The following is a 24,859-nucleotide window of genomic DNA, read 5'->3' as shown; positions in this document are numbered from 1 at the left end:
CCTTTGCTCTCAGTTGGAGGCACTCCCCTTAGGGAGAAAAAGCGCTTTGTTCATTCTCCGCACTACGTTTCATCCTGGCCCCACTACTGAGACCACCTACAGGGATGCCAGTTAGTATCAGCTGCATTATGCTGAATGGGTATTTACAGCAGCTTTCGGTGGGAACCACATCTTAGACAGCCTCATGGGCAGCCTCCCCACCCAGCCACACGCTTGGGGCAGGAGCCTCCCCCATTCACCACCAAATGACAGCAACTGCAAGCTACCCAACGGACTTGCACGGAAAACTGCGAGCAGAGTGTTTACTGTATTTTTAGTTGCGTTTAATTGCAAATTAGCAGCTGGAAACAAGTAGGGGTGAGCAGTGTGTGAGCGGCCAGCTGTCTGCAGAGTAGTTTGGAAACCTCCGATTATACATTTCTGTAGCTCCAATGAGAGAAGTGCTGGCCCGCTGCACACTTGGGGTTTGCTGTACCTGGAAGATTTATATTTCAAGCCATCTGGTGCTGCAAGAGCCAGAGGCCACACACTTCCTTGGCAGGACATCTTAGGGCACACATATTGTACAAGAGTAGACTCTACAACCAGGTAACTTAAGGCAGCAATGGGTCATGTTCTTTGGTGGTTGGCAGAGACAATGATTTTAGACTGGTTCTTGTGATATCCTGGACACTTACAGAAGCTGGCTGCTTTCAGTGTATCAAATGTGTCTGTATAAACAGACAAACTGGTTGATGAGGAAATTAATTACCTTTTGAGGTGACTAGTGGGTTGTTTTGGTGTTTTTTTTTTTCTTTTCAGTGCACAATGAAAAAGAGCTGTGTGTTTTCATTTCACTTCAGTTTTATTTTCAGCAGGGAAAAAACATGGAAACGTGGACTTCAAAGTGCTGCCAAGCCTGTGGGATGTATATCTCTACAGCACCAGGGAAATACTGGGGTAGCCAGAGTACAAGGATCTCTAGACATGGATCTGCATGAGTCCTTGTAATACTCCTCACAGAGAGCTTTCCTTTCTTACATACAGAGACAGACCTGATAGCAGGAGCAGCTGAAAAACTCACACTTCAAATCTCACAACTTGTCTTCATAACATCCCCACACGGGTGACAGTGGTGCCAACACCCCGTATGCACTCACAGGGAAATGAAGCACAGAAAGCCTAAATGCCCCAGTAAGGTCCCATAAAAATCACGGTAGAAAAAAAGCCTAAAAAATCAGGTCTCTCACATCCAAGTTTAGTGCTTAGACCAGTGAGCCGCACTTTTCCTCTTCACTTTCTTTTCTCTGGATCCCCCAAAGGCCTTTGCTGCTGCCCCAGCCACAACACAGATGCAATAGGAACCCACAACTCACTGTGTCTTGCCACACGCGGACAACACAACACAGCACTGCGTATTACAGCACTATTGACAGGAGAAGCACACATATGTAGACTTTGGAAATGTGTGCCATCTCTATCACTGTTTCAAGAATTCTTCCCAAGGAAGAATAGTGTGCCAGTGTCAGCAGGCCCAGCTCCATGGGAACAGCCTCCCCAGAAACAGGCTTCGCCCTGGGGATGCATTCTGGAGTCCTGACTCAATTAAAACACAAATTTGAGTCAGTGGAAACTTGTCTGAGGAAGAATTGAGTAAAAACCATGGGGTCAAAGTAAAGTAAGCCATGCGGATCCCGAGGAATTAGCAAGAAACACTGCAATCCCAGCTGCACTGTGGGCATCATGGAAAAGAGGCTGGAAAAGATCAACCAGGGGCACCACGGAAAAGATGCAAGGTCAGTAAGAGCTGAAAATGGTTTACGGGATCCAGCCCAACATCAGTAGTGTAGATATGATGGCTGCCAAAAGCCATCAAAATGGCAGCATCCAGTACAAAGAGCCCAGGCATAGAACAGCGGTATGGTTTAACAGCAGGAAAGGACTTTAAATTCATTTCTCATTAGTACATCTTCGGGTAGCAGCAGTCGAGCAAAAAAGACGGTATGGATTCAGTAACAACATTATCTTTAATCTCTGCTTCAGACTAAGGCTAGTAGTTAAACTAGCCTCAGACAAAGGCAATTTTTTACTAAATGACACAAACTAAGCACAACTTACTGTGTTTACAGATATAGCCAACAAACCCTCTATTTCTACACTAATAATTAGGTTTCCTAAAAGCAAAACACCACAGCATTTGAAAACTTCAGGGATGTTCTTTTTGGGTTGCTTTAAGTCTGGTCAATACTTGCCTTTAATTTCTTCTTCAGATCTATTTCTCGTAAAATCCAAACATGACCAAAAAAAGAAAAGAGAGTACTGAAAGATCACTAAACATGTGGAAAATATTATCCCAGAGGGAATATGAAAGCCATCTGCCCAAGACTCCTTCTGCACTCATCCTGTAGACATGAACAGCAGGAGATTGATGCATCGGTGGCAAACACAAATAAAATGGCAAACTTTGGTCTTGGCTGGCGTTAGAAGAAACCACATATCCAGCAGTCCAGAGCTTGTTTAGCTAAGAGCATATTAGCCTCTAGGCTAGCCAAGACTTTATCGGTTGGAAAATCCCAATCATGAGTGCTAGCTGCAAGGGGAGGGGAAAAAAAAAAAAAAAAGAAGAAAAGAAATGTGGAAAGATCGGGCAGGACAAGCCTGAACATGTTCAATTTGTCCTTCCTACGTTACAATTACATCCTCATTCCTCAGAGCAAAAGGCAGTTCAAAGAGACAATAAACCCTTTTTTACTCTTACGCTGTGCTGGAACATCACTGAAACGGATCTGAGGTGGTTCCCAGAGATAAGGCGACAAAAGAAATTAAACTCTTCCCTACAGCTACTGTTGGGTAAAATATCAGCAAATAGAGGCGCTGCTTCAGATGTAGCTACAGCATTCATCTGAGGAAATAAGATTTAGTGGTTTCAAACTGAGATGAATTTAATACACCTCTCCTTGAAGTCTGCAGCTGCTTCCCTCCTTTGCATTACAGGAATATGAGCCTCTACGGCTTATACTAACTTCATATTATGGGATGGATAGCATGTCATTGTCAGGATATGTGGTTGTCTTTTTGGGTACAAGTTACTAAATGCTTCAGTGTAGGTCCCAAGAAATTTGGGCTGAAGCACTGTAGATGGGTTTGGGGTGGGCAAAGCATGAGGGACCAGTTAGAGCAGCCACCAAACAGGGGGGTTCGACCTCTTTTCTTTAACCCCCTCATTCGGGCACAACAGACACAGGCCAACAGAGGGTTAGCTTAGTGCGACGAAGAAAAGAAGAGCTGAAAGGCAGGGCAGGGAGCGTGCTCTGGATGGACTTGGGAGGTCCCCAAGGGCACACCCACCCCATCCTGTCTCCCTCCAAACCAAATCAAGCAAAACTGAAGGTGTGGAGCATAACTATGCCACAGGGAACAATTAAGTGGCAAGGGGAAAATAATGGAATTTGCAACTAAAACCATGAGATACTAGACAGCCCTAGACAATGAAATGTGACAGCTGCAATCCTAGACATGGATGGGACAGGCAGAAATGAAAGGCCCCATCATCTATCACCAAACAGCCCAGAAACCATCAAGCACTTATGTTGAAAGGTTACTATGAAGTGAAACAACAGATTTTTTTTTTTTAATTAATTTTTAATCTACTTCACAAAGACTTTTTATAGACTAAGGAAATTGCCCTGCTCATCACCCCAGCGCCAGGGTCTCATTGCCAATGTACATTCGTGTAACGGTAACAAACTTCAACCTGGCGCAGGACAGACACCTTTTCTAACCCTAACTGGGCTGCATGAGAACTTAATTACCCAATTGGAAAGCCATAAATACTTCAGACTGACTCAGTTCAGATGTGCTGGATTTTTTTCCTGCCTTTCATTGCGTCAGGGGATTTCTTTCCACCCTACAACCCTTTGGAAAGGGGCACATGGCCGAAGGAGTCAGCGGTCATGAATAATCAGGGAGGGACTTTTCCAGAACAAGGCAGTAATGTGAAAAAGTCTTTCTTCTGGGGCGACATTTGCATGACCGAGGGATGACATAATAAGTCTGCAAACAAAAAAGCCTTTATACCCTCATGGCAGCTTTTGAAACCTCTCCATGCTGGCTTGATCCTTCCCTCCTGTGCAGAAGCATTGCATTTTGGGGGCAGGAATTTAAGCCCAATGTGCACCAAGTCAATTGCCTCTTTGCAGCCGTGGTTTTATCTCATTCTTTCTGGCTAACGCAATCCTACAACCCACATTAATTATGCTATTTTACAGGGCATGATGTTTTGCTGTAGTACTGGAGGGATTTATTTCTGCTCTGGGAGGAGGGGCTAAGAACCGAGCAGAGCCCAGGGAGACAAACCTGTTTGCATAGGAGCTCCATCAGCATATGTCTGGAGGCACCAGCATACAGTGATGGAGCAGAAAGAAAAGTTTCAAATGGTATTGCCAGAGAGTGAAAAAGCAGCAGCATGCCAGGATGCCCTCCCCCCCGCAAAAAAAAAAAATAAATCAAGCCCCTGTTAGACACTTGGGAGCTGCTGAAGCACAGCCAGAGGAGCTGCATGCCAGGACACAACCTTGCGAAGGCAGCCCAAGCACTGTGGGTACCACCAGGGCACCGAACTGGGGCTGGAAGCCCAGTCAGGGTGTGAAACACAGTGCAGATGCTCAGATTGAGGCAGAACTAATACTTCACTTCCAGCATGGGCAATGTGCCAGATGTGGACCTCTGCTGAGAGTTAACTGAAATACACGTGAAACTCTGAACAAACCCCTTCATTTTGCAGGTCATTTGGTTTTAAGGAGGGGGCTGAGTGGTGAGTCAAAATCAGGTAGGTTCAGACCCCCACAGAAAAGTGTCTGGGGACTTTCAGAGCCGTGAAGCAGGCGCTACAGGAATGATGGATGCTGGACCAAGCCCAGCCTCCCAAGCCTAAAGGGATTTGCTCAAGCCGCTGGGAGCAGGAAAACCATTTCTCACCAGCACAGGAAGTCAAGCGCTTGGCAACAAGGGAGGCAGCTCTCCCACAACTCCGGTTACGCAAACAGCTGCATTCTGCTGGGTTTCAACATGCTCCACTGCTCCAAAAATAATTTCCTGCTTGATTTGATACCATTAGCAGGAGCAGAGCACAGCACGAATGGTCATGCCGCTTCACGCTGGATCTAGCTAGCCACTGGTTTCTAGCAAAAGCCCTGATTCCTTTTTTTTGGCTGATGGCGTAAGCCCTCTCCTCTTCCGCTGCAAAGGGTTTTGATGCAAGCCTGGACGAAAGCACCTGCCACTGTCATCCTTCTGGGCCTCTTTCCAGAGTTGAGATTTCCCAGCCCTTGCACCTCGTAACACTTATGGCATACAACCAACACTCAGCAGCCAAGCAGGAATCAACACCAACATAAAGTTCAACAACAAAGTCACTGCTTGCTGGGCAATCAGGAGCTGTGCCGGTCTCGGAGAGAGTTGCTGTAGTTCCCCCATGAGCACCCCAAAACTAATACCACATCTTGTTTCATTCCCCACTGGATGCCTTTGTGTCCCGTTTGAGGGCTTGTTGGAGTAATCAACAACAGTCCAGCCCAGTGCTTTGGGAACCACAGCACTTTCCGTTCCTAGTTGGACTGGAATTTGGATAGCAAATTTTGCCCTAAGGTGCATTTGATTTCCTGTTCCCTATTCCCAGCCCAGGCATCTGCATGCCCCTTCCCAAGGGCCTGCCTTGGGGGGACTCCTCCAGGGGCCTTCATCAACACTGCTTTGGAAACCTCAAGAAGTACAGAGAGTTAAAGATGCCAAGGCCCAGCACATTAGCATCACACTCCATAGCCTGTGGACCACCAACAGCACAACCAACACATCAACATCAACACCAACCCTCCCAACTCATGGCCTTACACAGAGTTTAGCTGGTATCTTCCAGATGAAATTCAAGTAATGTTCAGCAAAGAAATGAAGCAGCCAAATATAACTCAATGTCACCCAGTAAAACAATGGCTGCAAAGTGGGATTCGGAAACTGATAGCATGTCTGCAAAATCAGCATATTTTAAGGCAGGATAGAGTCCACACTGGTGTGAAGGGGAACTCCCCAGCAGACTCTGAAGGTCTGTTTTAGCATCTGAGAAAGCTCTGTGAGGTTTTCCAATGCTACCTGGCTCAGAAGAAATCCTTGACAGTACCAGCCAAATGTTTTGGCGCTGCCTTTCTCCTTCTCCTATGCCTTGAAATCAAAGTTGTGCAATTGCACTCACTTATGCTTATATGTTTTAAGCCCAAAGACACCAGTAGGGACAATTTCATCTGATCCACACCACACAAGCCTTATGAACCTTTTCTTTCCACAATAATTCTGTGAGCCACACAACAGGTTACGAGAGATACACCTCAGCCATGATTAGAAGAGTGTAAGGGGTGATGAACCCACCACCACTTTTGGGGAGCTTGGACAGAAACTAACCTTGTAAGGTAAAGCCATGAAAAGAGAGGAAAGGTCCCATCAGCAGCCCTGCACAGGACATAATGCCAGGATGACCCCCACAGCTTTCATACATGAGGCAAAATGCGCATCTGAGCTGACCCAAAGGCCAGGTGGGGCCCATCCTGTCACTGTCACAGTAAAAGGGAATAACTCTGTGGAGAAGGTGGCTCCTCAGCTGCTGGAGGACCTCAGCCAAGTGGGAGGACAGGACTGGTGGGAAGAGTGTGCAAGCTGGTTTCCATGGTCAACTGACCCATGTCTGCAGCTTCTGCTGCTCCCACAGCCCAAAGGAGTGCAAATAAGCAGCAGTTCAGCTTTTCCAGACATAGCACAATTCCTGTTTACAGCCTCTGGGCTAGACTTTTCAAAAGAAGGAGCTAGGTGTCTATTCTTGCAGGAAACCAGGTGTGTAAACAGTTCAATTTATATACCCAGCAAACTCTGCTCTAGCACAGCAAGGAGGGCTAGTGGAGACAAGCCAAGAGCACAGGAGCTGAGGAAGGAAAATACTTTTAAAGAATATGCCTAATTAGAGATGGACCTGAGCCAAAAGTTCATATTTGAACACCTGGAATAGCCCTGGGGAGCAGAATTGTAACCTGAACCCAGATCCACATTTTGTAACTCGCTCCTCTCCCAAATGAACTAAAACCCAGCCCCAGACCCAACCATCACACAGTCTGAGCTGCAGGTCTCCAACAGCCAAAGCCTGGAGAGTAGAATACTCTCAACCGGGTTTATGGCTAAACCATTGTGCTTGGTGGCTGGTGCCCTCTGTCCCTCTTGCCCCACACCACTCAGTGACCCCCCAGAGGCCCACTCTGCCCCACTCCAGAGCCAGCTGTTGCTGCTTGGCAGCATGCCCCTAAATCACTGACTCAAGGTGGAGATGCCCGTTTGGTGTCTGACGGCACATCCCTATTTGCTCCAGTGATCATGGCATCCCCAGCACTGTGACCAAGCTCTACTTTTCACTGCACTGCCTTCTCCCTGCCCTCGCAGGCTACAGCTGCAGCTCCTGGCCAAAGCAAGAAGCCTGCCCCAACACAAAGCCAAGCAGCTCTGCTCATGCCTGTAAGCCAAATATTGACAGCAACCCTCAGTTTGGTGCCAAAGCCGCAGAATCAGGGCTTGTTTTGAAAGGCACAACCTCCATGGCAGAGGAAGCCCCCCATGCCTGAGGTTCAGACGAACCTGATCTCCTTCTATGACAAGATAACCAGATTATTGGACGAGGGAAAGGCTGTTGATATTGTATACCTGGGCTTTCGAAAAGCATTCGATACTGTCCCCCATACAATTCTCGTGGAAAAACTGGCTTCACACGGCCTGGATGAGCATATGATCCGCTGGGTCAAGCAATGGCTGACTGGAAGGTCCCAAAGAGTGGTGCTCAATGGATTTAAATCCAGCTGGCGGCCAGTCACAAGTGGTGTGCCTCAGGGCTCAGTGTTAGGACCATTTCTGTTTAATGTCTTTATTGATGATCTCAACAAGGACATAGGGTGTATCATCAGCAAGTTCACAGACGACACCAAGTTAAGCAGGAGTGTTGATTCCCAGGAGGATAGGGAAGCTCTACAGAGAGACTTAGATAGATTGGATCATTGGGCCAAAATCAATGGTATGAGTTTCAACAAGGGCAAGTGCCAGGTTCTGCACTTGGGCGACAATAACCCCAAGCAGCACTACAGGCTTGGGGAAATGTGGCTGGAAAGCTGCCTGGAAGAAAGAGACCTGGGGGTTCTAATTGACAAGTGGCTGACTATGAGCCGGCAGTGTGCCCAGGTGGCCAAGAAAGCCAATGGCATCCTGGCTTGTATTAGAAATAGCATGACCAGCAGAAGTAGGGAGGTGATTGTGCTCCTGTACTCAGCACTGGTGAGGCCACACCTCGAGTATTGTGTCCAGTTTTGGGCACCTCAATACAAGAGAGATATCGAGGTGCTGGAGCGAGTGCAGAGGAGGGCAACGAAGCTGGTGAAGGGCTTGGAAAACAAATCATATGAAGAGCGGTTGAAAGAGCTGGGACTGTTTAGTATGAGGAAGAGGAGGCTGAGGGGAGACCTCATCACTCTCTACAACTACTTGAAAGGACACTGTCGAGAGGTCGGTGCTGGTCTCTTCGCACAGGTAATTAATTCTGACAGAACGAGAGGGAATGGCTTCAAGCTCCAACAGGGTAGGTTTAGATTGAACATTAGGAAAGAATTTTTCACAGAAAGAGTGGTTGGGCATTGGAATAGGCTGCCCAGGGAGGTGGCTGAGTCACCATCCCTGGATGTGTTTAAGAGACGTTTAGATGTGGTGTTGGGGGATATGGTATAGGGGAGAACTTTGTAGTGTAGGGTAGATGGTTGGACTCGATGACCCCAAGGGTCTCTTCCAACCTAGATGATTCTATGATTCTATGATTCCATGATTCTATGCCCTTTATGAGTCCTTGCAGAAGTCGCAGACTCCCTTTTCTCTCTTACAGCTCAGTTCTTTAGGATAGAAAACTAAACTTCACCCACACCTTACTATCTCTTTTCAGTATCTTTATAGCAGAATCACATTTGGCAAAGAAAGGGCCCCATCCCCATAAAACCGCCCTGTCACAGGCAGGCCATGCATTTCAGACAGCTTGCAAGGCTGACTAAACATTTACTTTTGGATGGCTCATTTCCAAAGCCAAGAAATAGATCCTCATCCACAATAAAAGAGTGCCCGGGTGTGCCATCAGATGGCTTCATTGCCCTGTTACAGCATGCCATTTGCATTCCTGCACCTTCCCTCCTCACAGGGTGCCAATGCCGAGGCTGCCTGATGCCAAGCTTGCTGCCCGTCTCCCTCTCAGGGCAGACCTGCAGATAGGCGAGGCCCTATCTCCTAGCTGTATTATTCTTGGTAGGTATTTGCCAGTCATTTTTGTGTCATCTGACCTTGGGTCCTGTTAGGCTGAAGTAGGTGACTAATGCACGTGGCCCTGGATTGCTTCCCTTTCCCGGTGGGCACCTGGGATGAACTGGCACAGCTGGAGAAGGGCAAATGGAATTTGCTTACACTGGATGCTGTAATAGTTAAGGCAGTGTTTGTGTTTTGGAAACCTTTTGAACAATTTAGCTCCATGGCTATTCAGAGCAGCTTTGTGCCATGGATATACTTTTCTAGCTGTTGCAAATTCTTCCCTGCCACAGCTGAACCTCCATCCCCAAGAAATAAAATAATTAAAAAAAATAATAATCAGGCTTTATACAAAAGCACAGGAAGAACTTTACAAATCCTTTAAGTCCTTTAAGGGCCAAGAGACTCCACCTGAAAAGTGCTTGCCACACAGCACCCAGGCAAAATCAAAATGATGCAACTTTTGGTAGGGTGGACAGATTACAATCGGGCAATTAGACATCGCAGACTGTGTAATCGCATGCAATGAGAACACACGTGGGTGTAGTGAGAGGCATGAGCCTGGTGTCACCAACCACAGGCTCCTCCGCTTACCCTAAGGGAGTTCTTCAACAAATGGTTTCAAAATTTCTTTTCTAAACATCAGTAGGTCCATCTAGAAGCAGGTCTCCTTCTGTCATGAAAAGTAATTCCTGGAAGACTGGGAAACATCCGGGACTACACTGGAAAACATCAGCCAGCAGAATCGATCCGTCATCTGTCTCATATCCAACTGTGCCTGGACAGTCGGAAAGGGGAGGGGAAGAAACCCACCTCACACAATACAGATAATCTGTTATACAGCTTTATATCCGGAAAGAGCCTTTCTAAGCTTCAGTGGGAAGTAAACTTAAACATCTGATGCATGAGCATACTCAGCTTTAATAACCATTACTGTCTTTCATCCCCACTTTTTAAAGTCTGAGAACAGCATTTAAGACCCTGGCCTCCTGTAAGCATTGCTCAGATGCTCCCCAGATGGCTTTTCCAAGGGGATTTCTAATTATTTGGGTTTTTTTAAAGAAATATCCTGAAGGAATACTTTGGGTTTCTGGAGGTTTCCTTCCTTCCTCTACAAATTTCTTTACCCAGGGCTTGATTTAAAACCAAACTCAAAGGAAACACTACCAATGACTTCAATACATCTCAGATCACATACCCTGGGGTGAAAGAGAAATGAACCAAATCCCACAAAAATAAAGATAGTGTAGATTTCAAAAGGATTCACAGTGAAGTTTTCTAAAGAAGTGATTAGTCCGAAAGTTTCAGCTTAGAATATCGGGGAATAAAGAAACATTTAGTAAGACTGAGAAAGTTAATACTGCATAAAGACCACAAAGGATTAGATGTATAATCCCCTCTCCACCAAGAAAAATAAATTAAAATTGAAGCAACAATTGCTGTAATAACAAGCAAACAAGAAAAATTCAGACGGTCAAAAATATTCAAAGTTTTCAGATCCGGAACTATCCTAAATGGACCAGATTACAAAGGTTCTAAATTCCTATCCTCTGAAAATCCACATTAGACATCCACAAGTGAGGGACTGAAAGAAAATCCCAGTCATTTCTGGAAAGCCTGATCACTGTGCTTCTGCTTTAGAGGACAGTTGGAGACCAGTGCAGAGCTCCTTACACATTTGTAAAGCAAAGCAAATTATTCTAATGAAGGTATAGGGTCTGTGTCTCTCAAGCAATAACTCTCAAGCCACCTCCAAGCAATAACTAATTACAACGGGACATGCTACTCCTCCAAAGCTGCTGCTCCATATCCCCCAAAATGGGGCACAACCCTACAGGGCATTTTTCCCTGCCTCCTGCAAATGCCAGCTGGGCAAAGTGGGAGTCCTTCTGCATGTGTTATGGCACAGACCCACTGCTGGCTTAAGGCACAGTGCTGCGTCCCGTGCACTGATAGACCCTCACCACAGTGTCTGGTCTCTCAGGTCAGACCATTAGCATTGCCCTCCTCTTGGATCAGCATCTCTGCTTGCCAGCGGTGCTCAAGGCATTTGCTGCACCACTTGGCACAGCACAGGGCTCAGCCCAAGCAGATAGGAACTTGCAATATGAATGCTGCAGAGAAAGTTTCTGATGCTGGAAATACCTTCTCCCTGGGTTGTGATAACCGGTGATTTGTCAGGTTACAGAGACAAGCTCCAACAAGCACTGGGGTTAGCCTGGAGATGGCCATTCAGAAACTCCTTTGCCCTCTGGCTGCGTTCATGGCCAAGATACTTCACATACCTTCGGCTCTCGCAGGCTGGCAGAGCGGCTGTGAGCGGGGTTTCATAAAGAGACTGCAATGAAATGAAAACCCTGGGTGGGGCCACAGAAGCCGGTATGGTTCACAGAAAGGTCACACCCTTTCTTTTCCCTCTGAGCACCCCATCCGAGCAGCCTGGCCTTCACCCAGGGCCATGGTGAACCGGCACCTTGTGACAATGCGGTATTACATCTCCCCATCCACCCACCAGCCTCCTGCTCGTCCTATCAATCTGGCAGCGATGGCCAAGAGAAGCACTGGGAAAGGTTTAATACCTAACCCTAAACTCCTCCAAAAGGGCTGCTTTTCCACCCATCCTTTACAGCAGCCATATTTTAGGGAGGGGGAAAACAGGGGAGAGCAGCAGCAGTGGATGTGCTGTCCCCTTTCTTCCCCCGTGGCCAATGAAGGTCCATTTTGGAAATACTATTTCCTTCCAGCCCCTTGATGCCCCAATCGTATTTCCCCAGATGACCCAATACATCTGAAAGCACTAAGCCTTTCTCCTGCAGAGCTTCACTCCTCAGCTCCCCAAGTCCTAACTCCTCCCAGTTCACCTTTCACATGCCCAATCCACACATTTCCGTTCATCCCGACCTTCCCTCTCTCCCTTGTCTGATAGTCCTTCCCACACAAGCACCACATCCTTCCTGCCCCAACCTGACCACAAGGCTGGGCTCATCCACTGAGGCAGATCAGAATGAAACATAAGCATGACCGTTTGAATCTAAAGGATTAGGAGACGTAAGGGAGAGAGCTGTCTATAGGAACATGTGCAGACATGAACAGAGGGAGGTTGTGCCACCTGACCTTTCCCTCTCTTGCTGGACTCAGGTCTGCAGTCCTGCACTTCAGCCCCCAGCCTCTAGGACTCCTCCACCACTGAGCTCTGTGCTTGGCTGAGTGCTTGTGCTCTGCTGCTTTTCTGAAACTGCAAAAGGCTGGCATTTGCTTTTGATAAACAAAACAAAAAAAAAAAAAGAAAAAAAAAAACCAAAATGGGATGCTAGCTGGGCTCACAATGACTCTGCCTGCCCAGGACACCAGGGGACGAAGAAGAGGATACATCCAGGAAAAACTGGATGCATTCCCCTAAGGTAGTAAATATTTGCATGAACACACCTTGTGACAGAGAGAGTCTGCATCCCAAGAGCTGGATAATTTAAATAGCAATATTGTAAATGTATTGGGAGAGGGAAGGAAAAACCATTTAATTGCCCCATATTATGCATGAGGAACGCCAGTGCAGAGGGATGGGACGACTTACTCGCATCACAGGAAAATCGCCAACTCCCAAATCTCAATTCAGGGACTTAACCACAGCCTATTCTGTGCTTTTTATTAACAAAGAAAACAGTATTTCCCCACATTTCGGTCCCCAGTGATACTGCTGGATTTGCTGCCCAGTCGTGAGATATTCCAGGAGTGGGAAGAGCAGATGAAGCTCCAGTGAGTCATGAGCAGATGCTGCCTTATTGTGCAACCTGCAGGCAAGGGTCACGCTCAGCCCTCCAATGTTACCTTTGCTAGTGAGGCCAGACCCAAAATACCTTGTGCCTTTCCATAAAATTCCAGGGTTTTGGGATTGTTTTTTTCTTTCATTTTTTACACTTATTACTTGGGGCTGTTAAGCCAGGCTTGACAAGAAAAATCAGCAACCAGCTCAACACAGCCTTGCAGGAACACAGTGAACAACCAACCAGGTAGGGCACTGCACTGCACAGAAACCCAGGGCTTTCAAAGCATCGGCCGAGGGGAGTGGTGTTCAAACATCCATAATTGTTTAGCAGAGGTAACTTCACAAACACATACACACACTTTTGATTGTGATCTAGCCACCATGCGCGCAAAACAGGGTTTCGCTCACCCACCGCCCCCTCACTTTCTGTCTCCAGGCATAGGGTGGTGAGGCAGGGCAGCCTCCCCTGGTGCACAGGCGTGATGAAAGCTGAAGGAAGGCAGCAGGGTAATTTCCTTAGTTCCCCCATAGATGTTTTTTTTGCTCCTTTATTTCCTGTCTGTCTGCCTGCTGGGGTAACCACTGTCAACCCACAGAGGGACACCAGGCAAACCATACGAGGAGTCCTTCTTCCCATGGCTCTGGTGGAAGTCAATTCCCAGCAACCCCCAAATCTCACCTCTCTGTCTAAGCAGCACAAACCAGCCACACAAGGAAGTTCTGGATACTTTCTCCCTTTCTTTATTATTTTTTTTTAATGCCTTTTCATCATGGTTTCCCTGTGAAGATGAAGCAGCTAACCCAAAAGGCAGAGATGCCTGGGAGGAATGAGGGTGCTGTGGGGAGAAGGGGCTGGTGGGCTTCCCCCGTGAGATTGCACAGCTGCGCTCACAGCCCTCCCACCAAATCCCCACAGAAGGTCAAGTGGGAATGAGGGTTTTGAAGGAAAATGGTGAGCTCCTGACAAGGCTGAGGAAGGAGCTGCCAACCAGCACCCCGTTAGCTCAACCCAAGCCCAGCTGTCCTCAGCCATACCTTTGAGGGCAGCCACAAGGCACAGGCTCTCTCCCATGAGCTGCTGACTCCTGCCCTGCACCCCACTCTTCCTCCCTTGGGAAAGGGCCCCACCTATGGGTGAAGGACCAAAGGGGAGCTCTTGGCCCCATCAACATGCCTCCCTCCACTGAAGTTCAGACCAGGGACTGTAGTGAGAGGATAGAAAAGACAGGTTTACTGAAGGTCTTCAAAGGGGCAATGAGGGCACCTTTGCAGTGTCATTGTGATCTTCCAATGGGTAAATAGAAGAAAGCCAGTGGACCCAAATCTAAAATTGGTGGCCTAGAAGTGGTAGGTGGAATAGAGGTTTGCAGGAAGGAAAGGCTGTGGATGAACTTGGTGCAGACCTGTCTGTCACATGAAGGCAGCATAGACATGGGAAACTGCTCAGGACCTGCATCCTGTTGGCTTCTGGTATGTTCACAACCCAGCAAACTGCAGGACTGTGACCACAGAAAGCTTGTGAAGCACACTGTTCCCTGAGCTGTTTCAAGCCTGCTTCATGTGGAGGCAAATGGTGCTGTAGAAGTGCCTGTGCCTCTCCACCAACCACACAGAGTCTGAACAACAAATTTAGGTGTAGCTGTCTCCACTGTAGATGTCTAAGAGCAGCTGAACTCCACCCAAAGCGCACTGAGGCATTTCTCAGGTTCAAGAATAGGCTAAACAAGTCATCAGAACTAGAAAGCTCTGGTGTTGGGAACAGAGGAGAGGAGAAAAGTGCCCTAGACCTGAACTCTGAACCAACAAGTTGTGGAGGGATGATGTGCATGATCCTCTATCCAGACCTTACAGACAATATTGGGGACCATGGCTTCTGAAACTTAAGATTGGTGTCATGCAGAGTAGATGAGAATCTCTGGATCCTGTTTTGTTTTGGTTTATTTTTCACAGAAGGTCACAGCTGAGGTCCTCTGGGCCTTCCCCAAATCATCAGCTCCTTGACAAACAGCCCACTCACTATTCCCCCACCCCCTACCTCTCCCAAGGCACCCCAGAGCTCAACCAACAGTGACAGACCACGTTACAGCTTGTGGATGGCTTTCTGGCAAGCAGACACCACCTCCCTCTCCCCAAAGTCCCTTGATACAAAGGACAAAGCAACGTTCATACCAGCATCACCCATCCATGCTGCTTGGCTGATCAACATCATCCCTGGTGGAGAAATACCAGAGTTTCTACTTGAAGGGAGCAGGAGCAGCTCCCAGCAGCAGAATGCCCTGCTTTGTCCCAAAACGGAGAGCAACGCTCTCGCCCTTTGCCATATTCCCACCCGCCTTCCCAGCTCCCAACCTTCAGCCCTTTCAACACCCACGTTTTTTCCACTCTGCTGCAAAGCGATGAGAAATTCCCTGCCAGAGGACATTGTTCAAATGGGTTATTGAAAAGAAATGCAATTCCCTACTCCGGGCGAGCAAGCTTCTTCTTTTCCCCTTGAGGAAGAAGGATAATAGCACAGCCAGTGAAAAAAAACTATCCCCAAAGCTTGCTGTAATAATATTAAATAAGAAACCAAATGGGTTTGGCCAGGAAAATCCCAAGTTCAAAAGAATAATTGCTCCGAGATTTAAGCCTACAGCTGAGTCACTAAAATGAAGAAACCTCTCCTTGTCCATAGAAAGCAAACAAATCTTGGGTCACACAGCTTCTGTATGTCCTTGTTAGAAAGAAAGAAGAAAGAAGCCAAATGCAATTAATAATAATCCCAGAAGAAAGGATGAAATCTCTGTAATTAGCTACCTAGGCTCATCTTTCCACTTTTGAAGACTAATCCAGCCGCCTTCTTTCACCGTTCACCCAAAGTGCTGCCACAAAAGTCTACTACAAATACCAAATCACTTCTCTTCAGGGGTACAGACTCACCTGCAGCCTGTGGTCCCCTAACAGCTTTGCTGTGAGTGTACAGGGAGGGGGGGAACATTTGCAGAGAGCAAACAGTGCTCCTTTTCTTTGTCACCTTTTGTGAATAAGCTGTTGTGGAGTTTGCAGGCTCTCCAAGAAGAGACCTTGGCTGAACTACAGGAGTTACTTTCAGGCTAAGTATTTTATATCCACAGTCCTGATGCAACTGATCAAAGACCAGAAAACAACTATTAAAAAAAAAAAAAAAAAAAGCATACGAACATGAAAACACTTTCCAAATGGTTGAGATTACAACAGCTTATGTTAATAAACTGTCTTATACTTCATCCTCAGGTGGTGTAAATTTGCCTGAGGATCACCCTGCCCACAGAAAGCATATTCTTTACACCTGTATGCACTGTTTGTACAGAAGTGAGCAGACAGGACTATATATTAAGAGCAAAGTCTCCAGCAATTAAATTCGACAGGATGAAGCCAGCTGGTGAGCAGCTCCTTTAATTGCAAAAGGCAAAGACACATTCCACAGATTAAATGTGTCCAGGTTTGACCAAAAGTCACAATTCCTTTGCTACATCTTCACTCAACGTTTTGGAAAACATGGGAAAAAATGTGGTACTTTAGAGAGAGAAAGAGGAAGGGCTGGAGCTGGTGGCTACAGCTTTGGAGCAAAGGTCAGGATCTGACATACAAAAAATCCTATGCAAATCAGAACAAGCCACTCAACTTCCCTGGGGCTCCCTTAATAAGTAAGGATTGACAAATATTATTCCAGCAATGAAAACAACAACAGACCAGCTCTTTAGGTCAAGTTCATCAATGATAAATACAATACAATGGAATAATACCAAAATGACATCAGCTAAAGAACTGAGACTGACTCCTACCCCCTCTCTTGTATACAAACCACTGCTAACATATGAATAATGCTGTCAACAACAGACAGGGAATGCTGGCCAACTTTGTGGTAAGGGAGAGTGAATAATGCAGAGTGGACAGAAATCTCCAGCTTTGCTCTTCCATGACACAGCAGAAATGCATATTTTCAAAGGAAGGAGATTGGGTCATTCTTCTCTGAAAAAAAATGGAAGTGATTACACTGCTCCAAGTACAGCTGGAGCCTTCCTGTACAAATGTGGGAAACAGGGAGCAATGATTAACAGTTAATCTGTGGGATACAGCAACAGGGCCAAGAAGCCTCGGGTACACCCATAATGAGACACCCACTCCTTTCCCTCCAGGTCAGTGCTGCAGACACAGCCAGAGGTGCTAGTGATGCTCTGGGGGCTGTTTCGTTGCACAGAGCTGTCTTCATCTGCTTACAGGGCTGAATTCCTGCTTACCACCACTATAAGCCAAAAGACTAAAAATCAGTAGATTGCTCCTCCAATCTTTGCACAGAAATCTGCCAGAGGAGCTAAGCATGGTGTCAGAGCAAAGGTGGGATCTGGCTGGAGCAAAGGCGGCTACAAAACAGCCAGGGTGCCCTCCCTGTGCAGTCCTTCAGCCTGGAGCTACTGTTTATAAAATCAACTCTCTGCACATCAGGGTGGTCAGAAGGGTCCTGCCAGCAGGCTGGGGTTTGTCCCTTGTTAATGGGAATTCCTGCCAGCCTTCCAGTGCGATGCAGAGATCCTGAATGGAGAAAACCAAATGCTGCTGGCAGTCAGGCTGCTTTCCCCAGTCCTGCTACAGGACAGAAGAGCAGCCCTGAAACCACTGGGATGGGGTGCTCTGGCAGCCACACATGAACTGTGAGCTGAAGCTGCCCTCCACCGGATGGAAGGGAAACAACTCCCTGCAATGGGAAAGACAACAGCTATGTAGTTTTTCAGGTGCAGGTCCCTTACTTTCCCATAATTATGAGCAACTTTCACTTTTCTCAGTGTTATGTTGCAAGCACCAAAGGTAAGGACCAGAAGCTTTCAAAATAAGCAGCAGCCTGGGGAGTCTGGAAGCATCCTGTTGTCTGACAGCACCAAGCCCGGACATCCAAAAGCCAGACTGCTTTCAAGTGTCTTGAACTAATTAACTGAAACAGGGGCTTCTCTCCCACTGCTGATTTTTCTATAAACCAGTGATTGATGTACATGCTAGAAAGTGAAAGCTCATAAATTTTTGCTAGATAACCATGCTGCTTGAATGTTGATGTTTAAATATGGACTGAGAACTGAAGTAACCTTTACTTTCAGGCAGTTGACACACAAAAGGGATAAAATCACTGTATTTTATTAAAAATAATACTTATTAAAACCCCAGTCAACCATCAACATCTATACTTTAAAATCCTGAATTAATTAATATTATGTACATCTCCAATTTTCGTTTCATGTACCCATATAACAACTACGAAAAGAATCCCCTAGCCAGTCTTGTGTCAATTGACCAACACAGAACAGGCACCAACCACAAAAGAATTAAGGAAAACCTTTTCAGGTTTCAAGCGAGAGGAAGAAAATGTTCAAGATTGTATGCAGCAATTAATTTGGCCCAACACTGCCAAAATGCCCAGGTGATGATGATCACCATGTACAGTGTATGCCATGTACATAAGTGCAGTGCTTATGGTGCTAGGACAAGGATCAGGAAAAAAAAGTCAATGACATTCGACTTAGCTGCTTGAAGTTCATGAAAACTGATTTTTAATGAGATAGCATCGCTGTACAGATGAGAAGAGATGGGCCCCACACCTGTGAGTCCCTGTGAGAGGCAGTGTCAGGCAGCACAGAGAGGCAGGCTGATGGGGACACCTAGCTTGCACTGACATTTGGCAGTGACACTGATCCCTTCCAGGACAAGCCCAATTATTGAAAACCTTCCCCTAATGACCTTTAGCCTCTATCCTAGGCTGTAGAGGAGCTCTAATGCTCACAAAGGTTGAAAATAAAGTTATTTCCATGCTAATCTGAATCTGCAGAAGCAAATGTCCATAACAAAAGAAATAGAACAAAATAAACACTCAAAAGTTCACTAAGTGGTTTTTTTTTCCCCCACCAGGAATCTACCAGGAAGATTACAGCCATGTGCACTTCCATACCTGCAAAGTTCTTCACCATACCACAGCTTTTGAGCTTCCTTTACTAGTAATGAACACAGATAGGTAAATTCAGCAAATTTCTTTCCTATTGCAGCACATAAGAGGAGGTGGCAGACCACTGTGATGTGCCAGGCAGCAGAAAGCAAACAGGGAAGCACCAGGCATGTGCTTTATCTTGCTGTGACAGCGAGAGACCTCCTCACTCTTTTGCCCCACTGTCCTAAGCTTGCTTTCCCCTTTCCCAAGGTCTTGCTCTATATTGAGCATGCCCCAAGTACAACAATTTTCCCATGAATTTTACACTGCTCGAGATTTCCATTTCTCAGTTGTACAGTGTTTCTTAAAAACAGGCTATGCAGTGCACACTGCTTTTCAGCACACTCAGCTCCAAAGAGAGGACAACCGGGAGACAGACTCTGTTTCTCACTTCAACTTGTTTTTAAATTTTTTAAGTAGATGGAAGATGAGATATTCAACAAGGTCTCCTTAAAAACAGCGGGAGTGTTTTTTATAGCAGTATGGAAAGAAAAATTTTGAGTTATGGTACTATCTTCTACTGCCACCAGCAGTAAGGTATCATCAAAAACTGGAGGAACGCAAAATACCCCTCAGCAGCTCTCTGTCAATGGTTGCCACAAGGCCAACACCAAATAAGTGGGCCACTTACCTGAATTTGGTGGAGAGGACACCTCCCAAGGCAGAGCCGATGATGATACCTATCCCAAAGCAAAGACCCAGCTTCCCCAAAGCATCAGCACGTTGGGAAGGAGCAGTCAGGTCTGTAATAACCTTCTGAGCACCTGCAGGGGGAAAAAAAAAATATCCCATGAAAGACGCTTGCCACAGGGCCTGAGCAGCAGCCATACAAATTTTTAGGTCACAGAAACAGTGCCTGCCAGAAAATAGTCCTTGCAACCCCAGGGCAAATGTTCGTGCACACTGCTAAGTGGAATTGGCTCAGCCCATCAGCTATAGGAAACAAAAACACTCAAACCACTTCACAAGTTCAAGAAGAGGCTTAACGCCCTGTCAACTTGAGTCCTCTTGCACAAGTTACATGGAATTCTAGTAGCTAAAGTTTGCTTATAGTTTTTACTAGAAACATCTAGGAAAGACCAATAAAAGCAGAACACCTTGGTGGGTAACGGAAGGTATTTTTGTAATCACATTTCATTTTGACCAATATGCACATTTTACCAGGAGAAAGGGAAAAGTCTTCCTACAAAACATCCTGATTTCAAGAAGGCAGCTGAGAAGTTTGGGATAGCACTGCTGCCCACAAGTATTCGTCACCTATGTCTGAATGATGAAGTCCGAGCAGTTTGCTCAAGATGATACAGGAGGATGAGCCTGGGACTATGGGCTACTACCCCTGTTTTCCTGTTCCTTTCCATAACCAATACATCCACTACTTCACATTCTCACCATTTCATCCCTGATGACCATCAAGTGTTCCTCCTGCCTTCCTTCATGCTGTTGAGCCTGTTGACTTCCAGCAACATGAGCAAAAGGACAAGAATCAGGCAATAAAAGCAATTTGGAAAGCCCTGACCGAGCTTACCTGGTAACCCATGCATGAACACTGCTGGGAGCCTGGAGAGGAAGAGGAGAGGGATGCTGGTGGAGATGGACATGAGCAGAAAGAAGGCACTTCCAGATGCACAGGAAAGAATTAAGGCTGCTCGGGTGCCAAATTGATCTGCAAACCTGGTACAGAAATGGTACAAAGTTGTCAGAAGTGGAACTGTGCAGGTTGTTACAAGCGTGATTCAACCAAATCGATGGAGTTCCATGGCCATCTCACTCTCATTTATCTGCCACGAGAAGTGTTAATCAGATTCTCAGAAAGCACTTAGTTCCCAAAAGAGGACTAGATATTCAGGAGGAGCCCAGCTCACTGGGTCTGAGAGCTGGACCATCTCTTTCTATTTCTGACTACCAGCAGTACAAAACTCTGCCTTGCAAAAAAGAAAAAAGCCAAACCCAAACAAAACCACCCACCCCCCCCAAAAAAACAAACCAGAGAAAACAACAAAACAAAACATCCCCCCCAAAACAGCAGCAAGACTGAGAAGAAAAGCTGGATTTTCTCAGCTTCATTTTAGTTTCCTATCACTGGATTACTCTGTTCTTCCAAATTTTTTCTGCTTTTTGGGAATGCATTCCTCCACCACTTGAATTTTTTTGGGCCATTTACATTTCATTAGGAAAAGGGTGTGTGTCCCTTGGGGTAGAGAGGCAGAAAACCTGAGTCTTTTCCACTCTTTTCTTGTTTTGATAGATGAGGTTATAGATGCATCAGTTCTTAAAGATTCATACAAGTCTAGCTTTGTATTAAACACCGATGTAGATACAGTGAGATTCAGCTGTAGAAATAACATGACCCTCAATTATTTTCATTGACAGCTCTACTTAACATCAAAAAATATCCCCTTTTTTAGGTTTCCTGGTTACAAGACATTTCTAAGGTTACACGTGGCTGTAAAATGTTTGCAGGATTAAGCTGTTAGGACTCGGGCTCTGAGAACTCTGATGGTCTAAGCCTGTTCCCAGTATATTGTTATGCTTAAACGTGTGTCATTAAAACATAGCTAAATTAATATAAAGGCTGCCTCTATGTTGTGGTATTTCTAATTATAGTATTTATTTTCCCCTTGCCCATTTATGAAATCTTCAAACATTTCAACAGGACCATGAAGCAGAATTAAATTATTTTTTATTAAAGTATAAAAATGTCTGGCTTTTTTCAGCTATGAAAAGGGTCATGAGAATTATTCTCACCTACCTTCCAAAAATGGGACCTCCCACGAGCTGGAGGACACCAAAGGTTGTCTGGAGGTAGCCAAACCCCACTGAATCCAAACCTAGGCTCTTTGCCAGGTACTAAAAAAGGCAAAAAAACCATCACAAAACAACAGGTCAGGGGAAATGAAGTATGCTATATTGGTGAATAAAAAGCTTAATGTCTGTGTGGAGAGGACTGCAACTCCAAACAAGCACTTCCTTCAGTTCCAGATACCTACAGATGAAATCTGCTTAATAAAGCAGGCTGCTTAATAAAGACCAAAAGTCTCTGTCCTACACCATCCACTAAAGAAGATCAGGGGGATGTGACCAAAACCATCAGTTTTGCACCAGATGACAGATCCGAATCATCCTTTACCTTTGCAGTTCAACACAGCTGAACATACACAGCTACTGCTAACAGGGATGAGCTAGACTTTAAGTAGCCTTCCTGCCTCCAGACCCTGCATTTGGGGCAGTCCAAGCACCAACCAGGGGATGAATGTGGAAAGGTCTTGGAGCTGTTGTTTAATCAAGCAAGCTGGAATCAGTGCAAGCATAGCATGGGCAAAATATTGCCTTTACTTATAGTCTAGATGGTATCGGGTGGAGAATGGATTGAGAGCAGCCCTGAGGAGAAAGACTTCAGGGTGTTGGTGGATGAGAAGCTCAACGTGAGCCAGCAATGTATGCTGGCAGCCCAGAAAGCCAACCACATCCTGGGCTACATCAAAAGAAGTGTGGCCAGCAGGTTGAGGGAGGTGATTCTACCCCTCTAGTCTGCCCTGGTAAGACCCCACCTGGAGTACTGTGTCCAGCTCTGGAGTCCTCAGCACAGGAAGGACATGGACCTGTTGGAATAGGTCCAGCAGAGGACTATGAAGATGATCAGAGAGCTGGAGCACCTCTGCTATGAGGACAGATTGAGAGAGTTGGGGTTGTTGAGCCTGGAAAAGAGAAAGCTCCGGGGAGACTTCATAGCAGTCTTCCAGTACCTAAAGGGGGCCTACAGGAGAGATGGGGAGGGACTCTTTATCAGGGAGTATAGCGATAGGACGAGGGGTAACAGTTTTAAACTGAAAGAGGGGAGATTTAGATTAGATATTAGGAAGAAATTCTTTACTGTGAGGGTGGTGAGACACCGGAACAGGTTGCCCAGAGAAGTTGTGGGTGCCCAATCCCTGGAAATGTTCGAGGCCAGGCTGGATGGCACTTTGAGCAACCTGGTCTGGTGGGAAGCGTCCATGCCCACGTCAGGGGGGTTGAAACTCGATGATCTTTAAGGCCCCTCCCAACTCTAACCATTCTATGATTCTATCCACAACCTGAGCTTGCAAAAAACCACGGAATCACACCTCGAAGAGACACGATCTTTTGGGGGTTTTTTATTTAAAAATTGTATGCTCAAGGGACAGCTATTTCTGATTCCTGTTGTTGTTTTGTGCCATCTGCTAAGAGTTGTTTAAAGTTCTCAGGCAAGTTCAGCTCTCAGAAGGTGTTGAAGTGCCCTAATCTTGCCTGCTTCCCAACATGCTCTGCACCCAGGTCTCCAAAGCCCCCATAACTGACCAGTGATCAACTACACTGATCTCCCATAAATAAACTCTCTCTCAGGCTCAGGGCACTGCAGGCTGATTTAGTCCCAGAAGAAGGGAGCAGTTTGCCTCTGGAGACACCAAACCATCAAAGAGATCTCCCAGAAGGAACAGGTTCATCAGAGATGGGGTTGGACAGGCAGGCGTATTATAGATACAGGAGCTCACAAGAGCAGGAAAGCTGCCTGGCAGAAAAAAACCTGAGGGTTTTGGTCAACAGACAGCTGAATATGAGCCAGCAGTGTGCCCAGGTGGCCAAGAAGCCCAATAGCATCCTGGCTTGCATTGGAAACAGTGTGGCCAGCAGGACTAGGGAAGCGATTGTCCCCCTGTAGGCACTGGTGAGGCTGCACCTCAAATGCTGTGTTCAGTTTTGGGCCCCTCACTACAAGAAAGACATTGAGGTGCTGTAGCATGTGCAGAGAAGGGCAACAAAGCTGGTGAAGGATCTAGAGTACAAGTCTCATGAGGAGCAGCTGAGGGAACAGGGATTGTTTAGCCTGGAGAAAAGGAGGCTGAAAGGAGACCTTATTGCTCTCTGCAACTACCTGAGAGGAAGTTGTAGAGAGGTGTGGGTTGGTCTCTTCTCCCAAGTAACAAGTGATAGGACAAGCAGGAATAGCCTCAAGTTGCACTAGAGGAGGTTTAACTCTGGATATTGGGAAAAAAGTCTTCACTGAAAGGCTTCTCAGGCATTGGAACAGGCTGCCCAGGAAAGTGGTTGAGTCACCATCCCCGGAGGTATTTAAAAGCTGCGAAGGCGTGTCACTTAGGGATATGGTTTAGTGGTGGACTTGGTGGTGTTCGGTTTACAGTTGGACTCGGTGATCTTAAGAGTCTTTTCCAACCTAAATGTTTCTATGAAAACAGACACAAGAGTCCAGTAAGTGAGAAGCAACACTTCCCACTCACAGCTGATTTATTAAGCTCTCAGAAAAACCCACCTCTGATCTGAAACCTCCGATTTCTGCTGCCTGATTTTTGGATCACTCTCCCACTGCAAGCAAGAGGACACAAATTACATCAGGTTCACCCAGGGCCGTCAGGCCAGGAAAGGGCTCTAGGTGCTACTGCAGCACAAATAATAAACCAGCTTTTACTGCCCGGGCATACCCTGAACTCAGTCACAGGCAGGAATACACTTTCCTCCCTCCTGCTAGAAATGCTCTTCTGACTTTGCTGGAAAACTACATAGCCAGGCATTGAAGGCAAGACATGCTGTGAAGCAGAACAACCCATACTTACAGGCATGACTCCCATCTGCATGAAGAGGAAGGTGAGCTCCAGGGTTGCAATCAGGTAGGCAACAAGGATTGCTTGTCCCCTCTTGACCTCTCCCGAGTATCCGCTCTCTCCCAGGGTCTCAATCCTCATTGCTGAGGCTTCTTCCTCACCTCTAGAGCTTGCTTTTGAATTCATAGTGCTCAT

General features: G+C 46.4%; 1 protein-coding gene across 1 annotated transcript in view; it reads right to left on the bottom strand.

Moving 5' to 3' along the window:
* The window catches only part of SLC67A1 (solute carrier family 67 member 1), a 62,085-nt gene extending 37,226 nt beyond the window's left edge, over nt 1-24,859 (bottom strand). The window contains exons 1-4 of the mRNA XM_074149496.1: nt 24,677-24,859; nt 21,838-21,935; nt 20,614-20,759; nt 19,720-19,852 (exon numbers count right to left, since the gene is read on the bottom strand). Of these exons, the coding sequence (XP_074005597.1) occupies nt 19,720-19,852; nt 20,614-20,759; nt 21,838-21,935; nt 24,677-24,859 (560 nt within the window). The remainder of the gene's footprint in view (nt 1-19,719; nt 19,853-20,613; nt 20,760-21,837; nt 21,936-24,676) is intronic.

The sequence above is a fragment of the Numenius arquata genome, chromosome 6 (genome assembly GCF_964106895.1).
Source record: "Numenius arquata chromosome 6, bNumArq3.hap1.1, whole genome shotgun sequence".
Taxonomy (NCBI): Eukaryota; Metazoa; Chordata; class Aves; order Charadriiformes; family Scolopacidae; genus Numenius; species Numenius arquata.
Note: the sequence above shows the minus strand (reverse complement) of the source record. Positions and strands in the feature narration are given on the sequence as shown.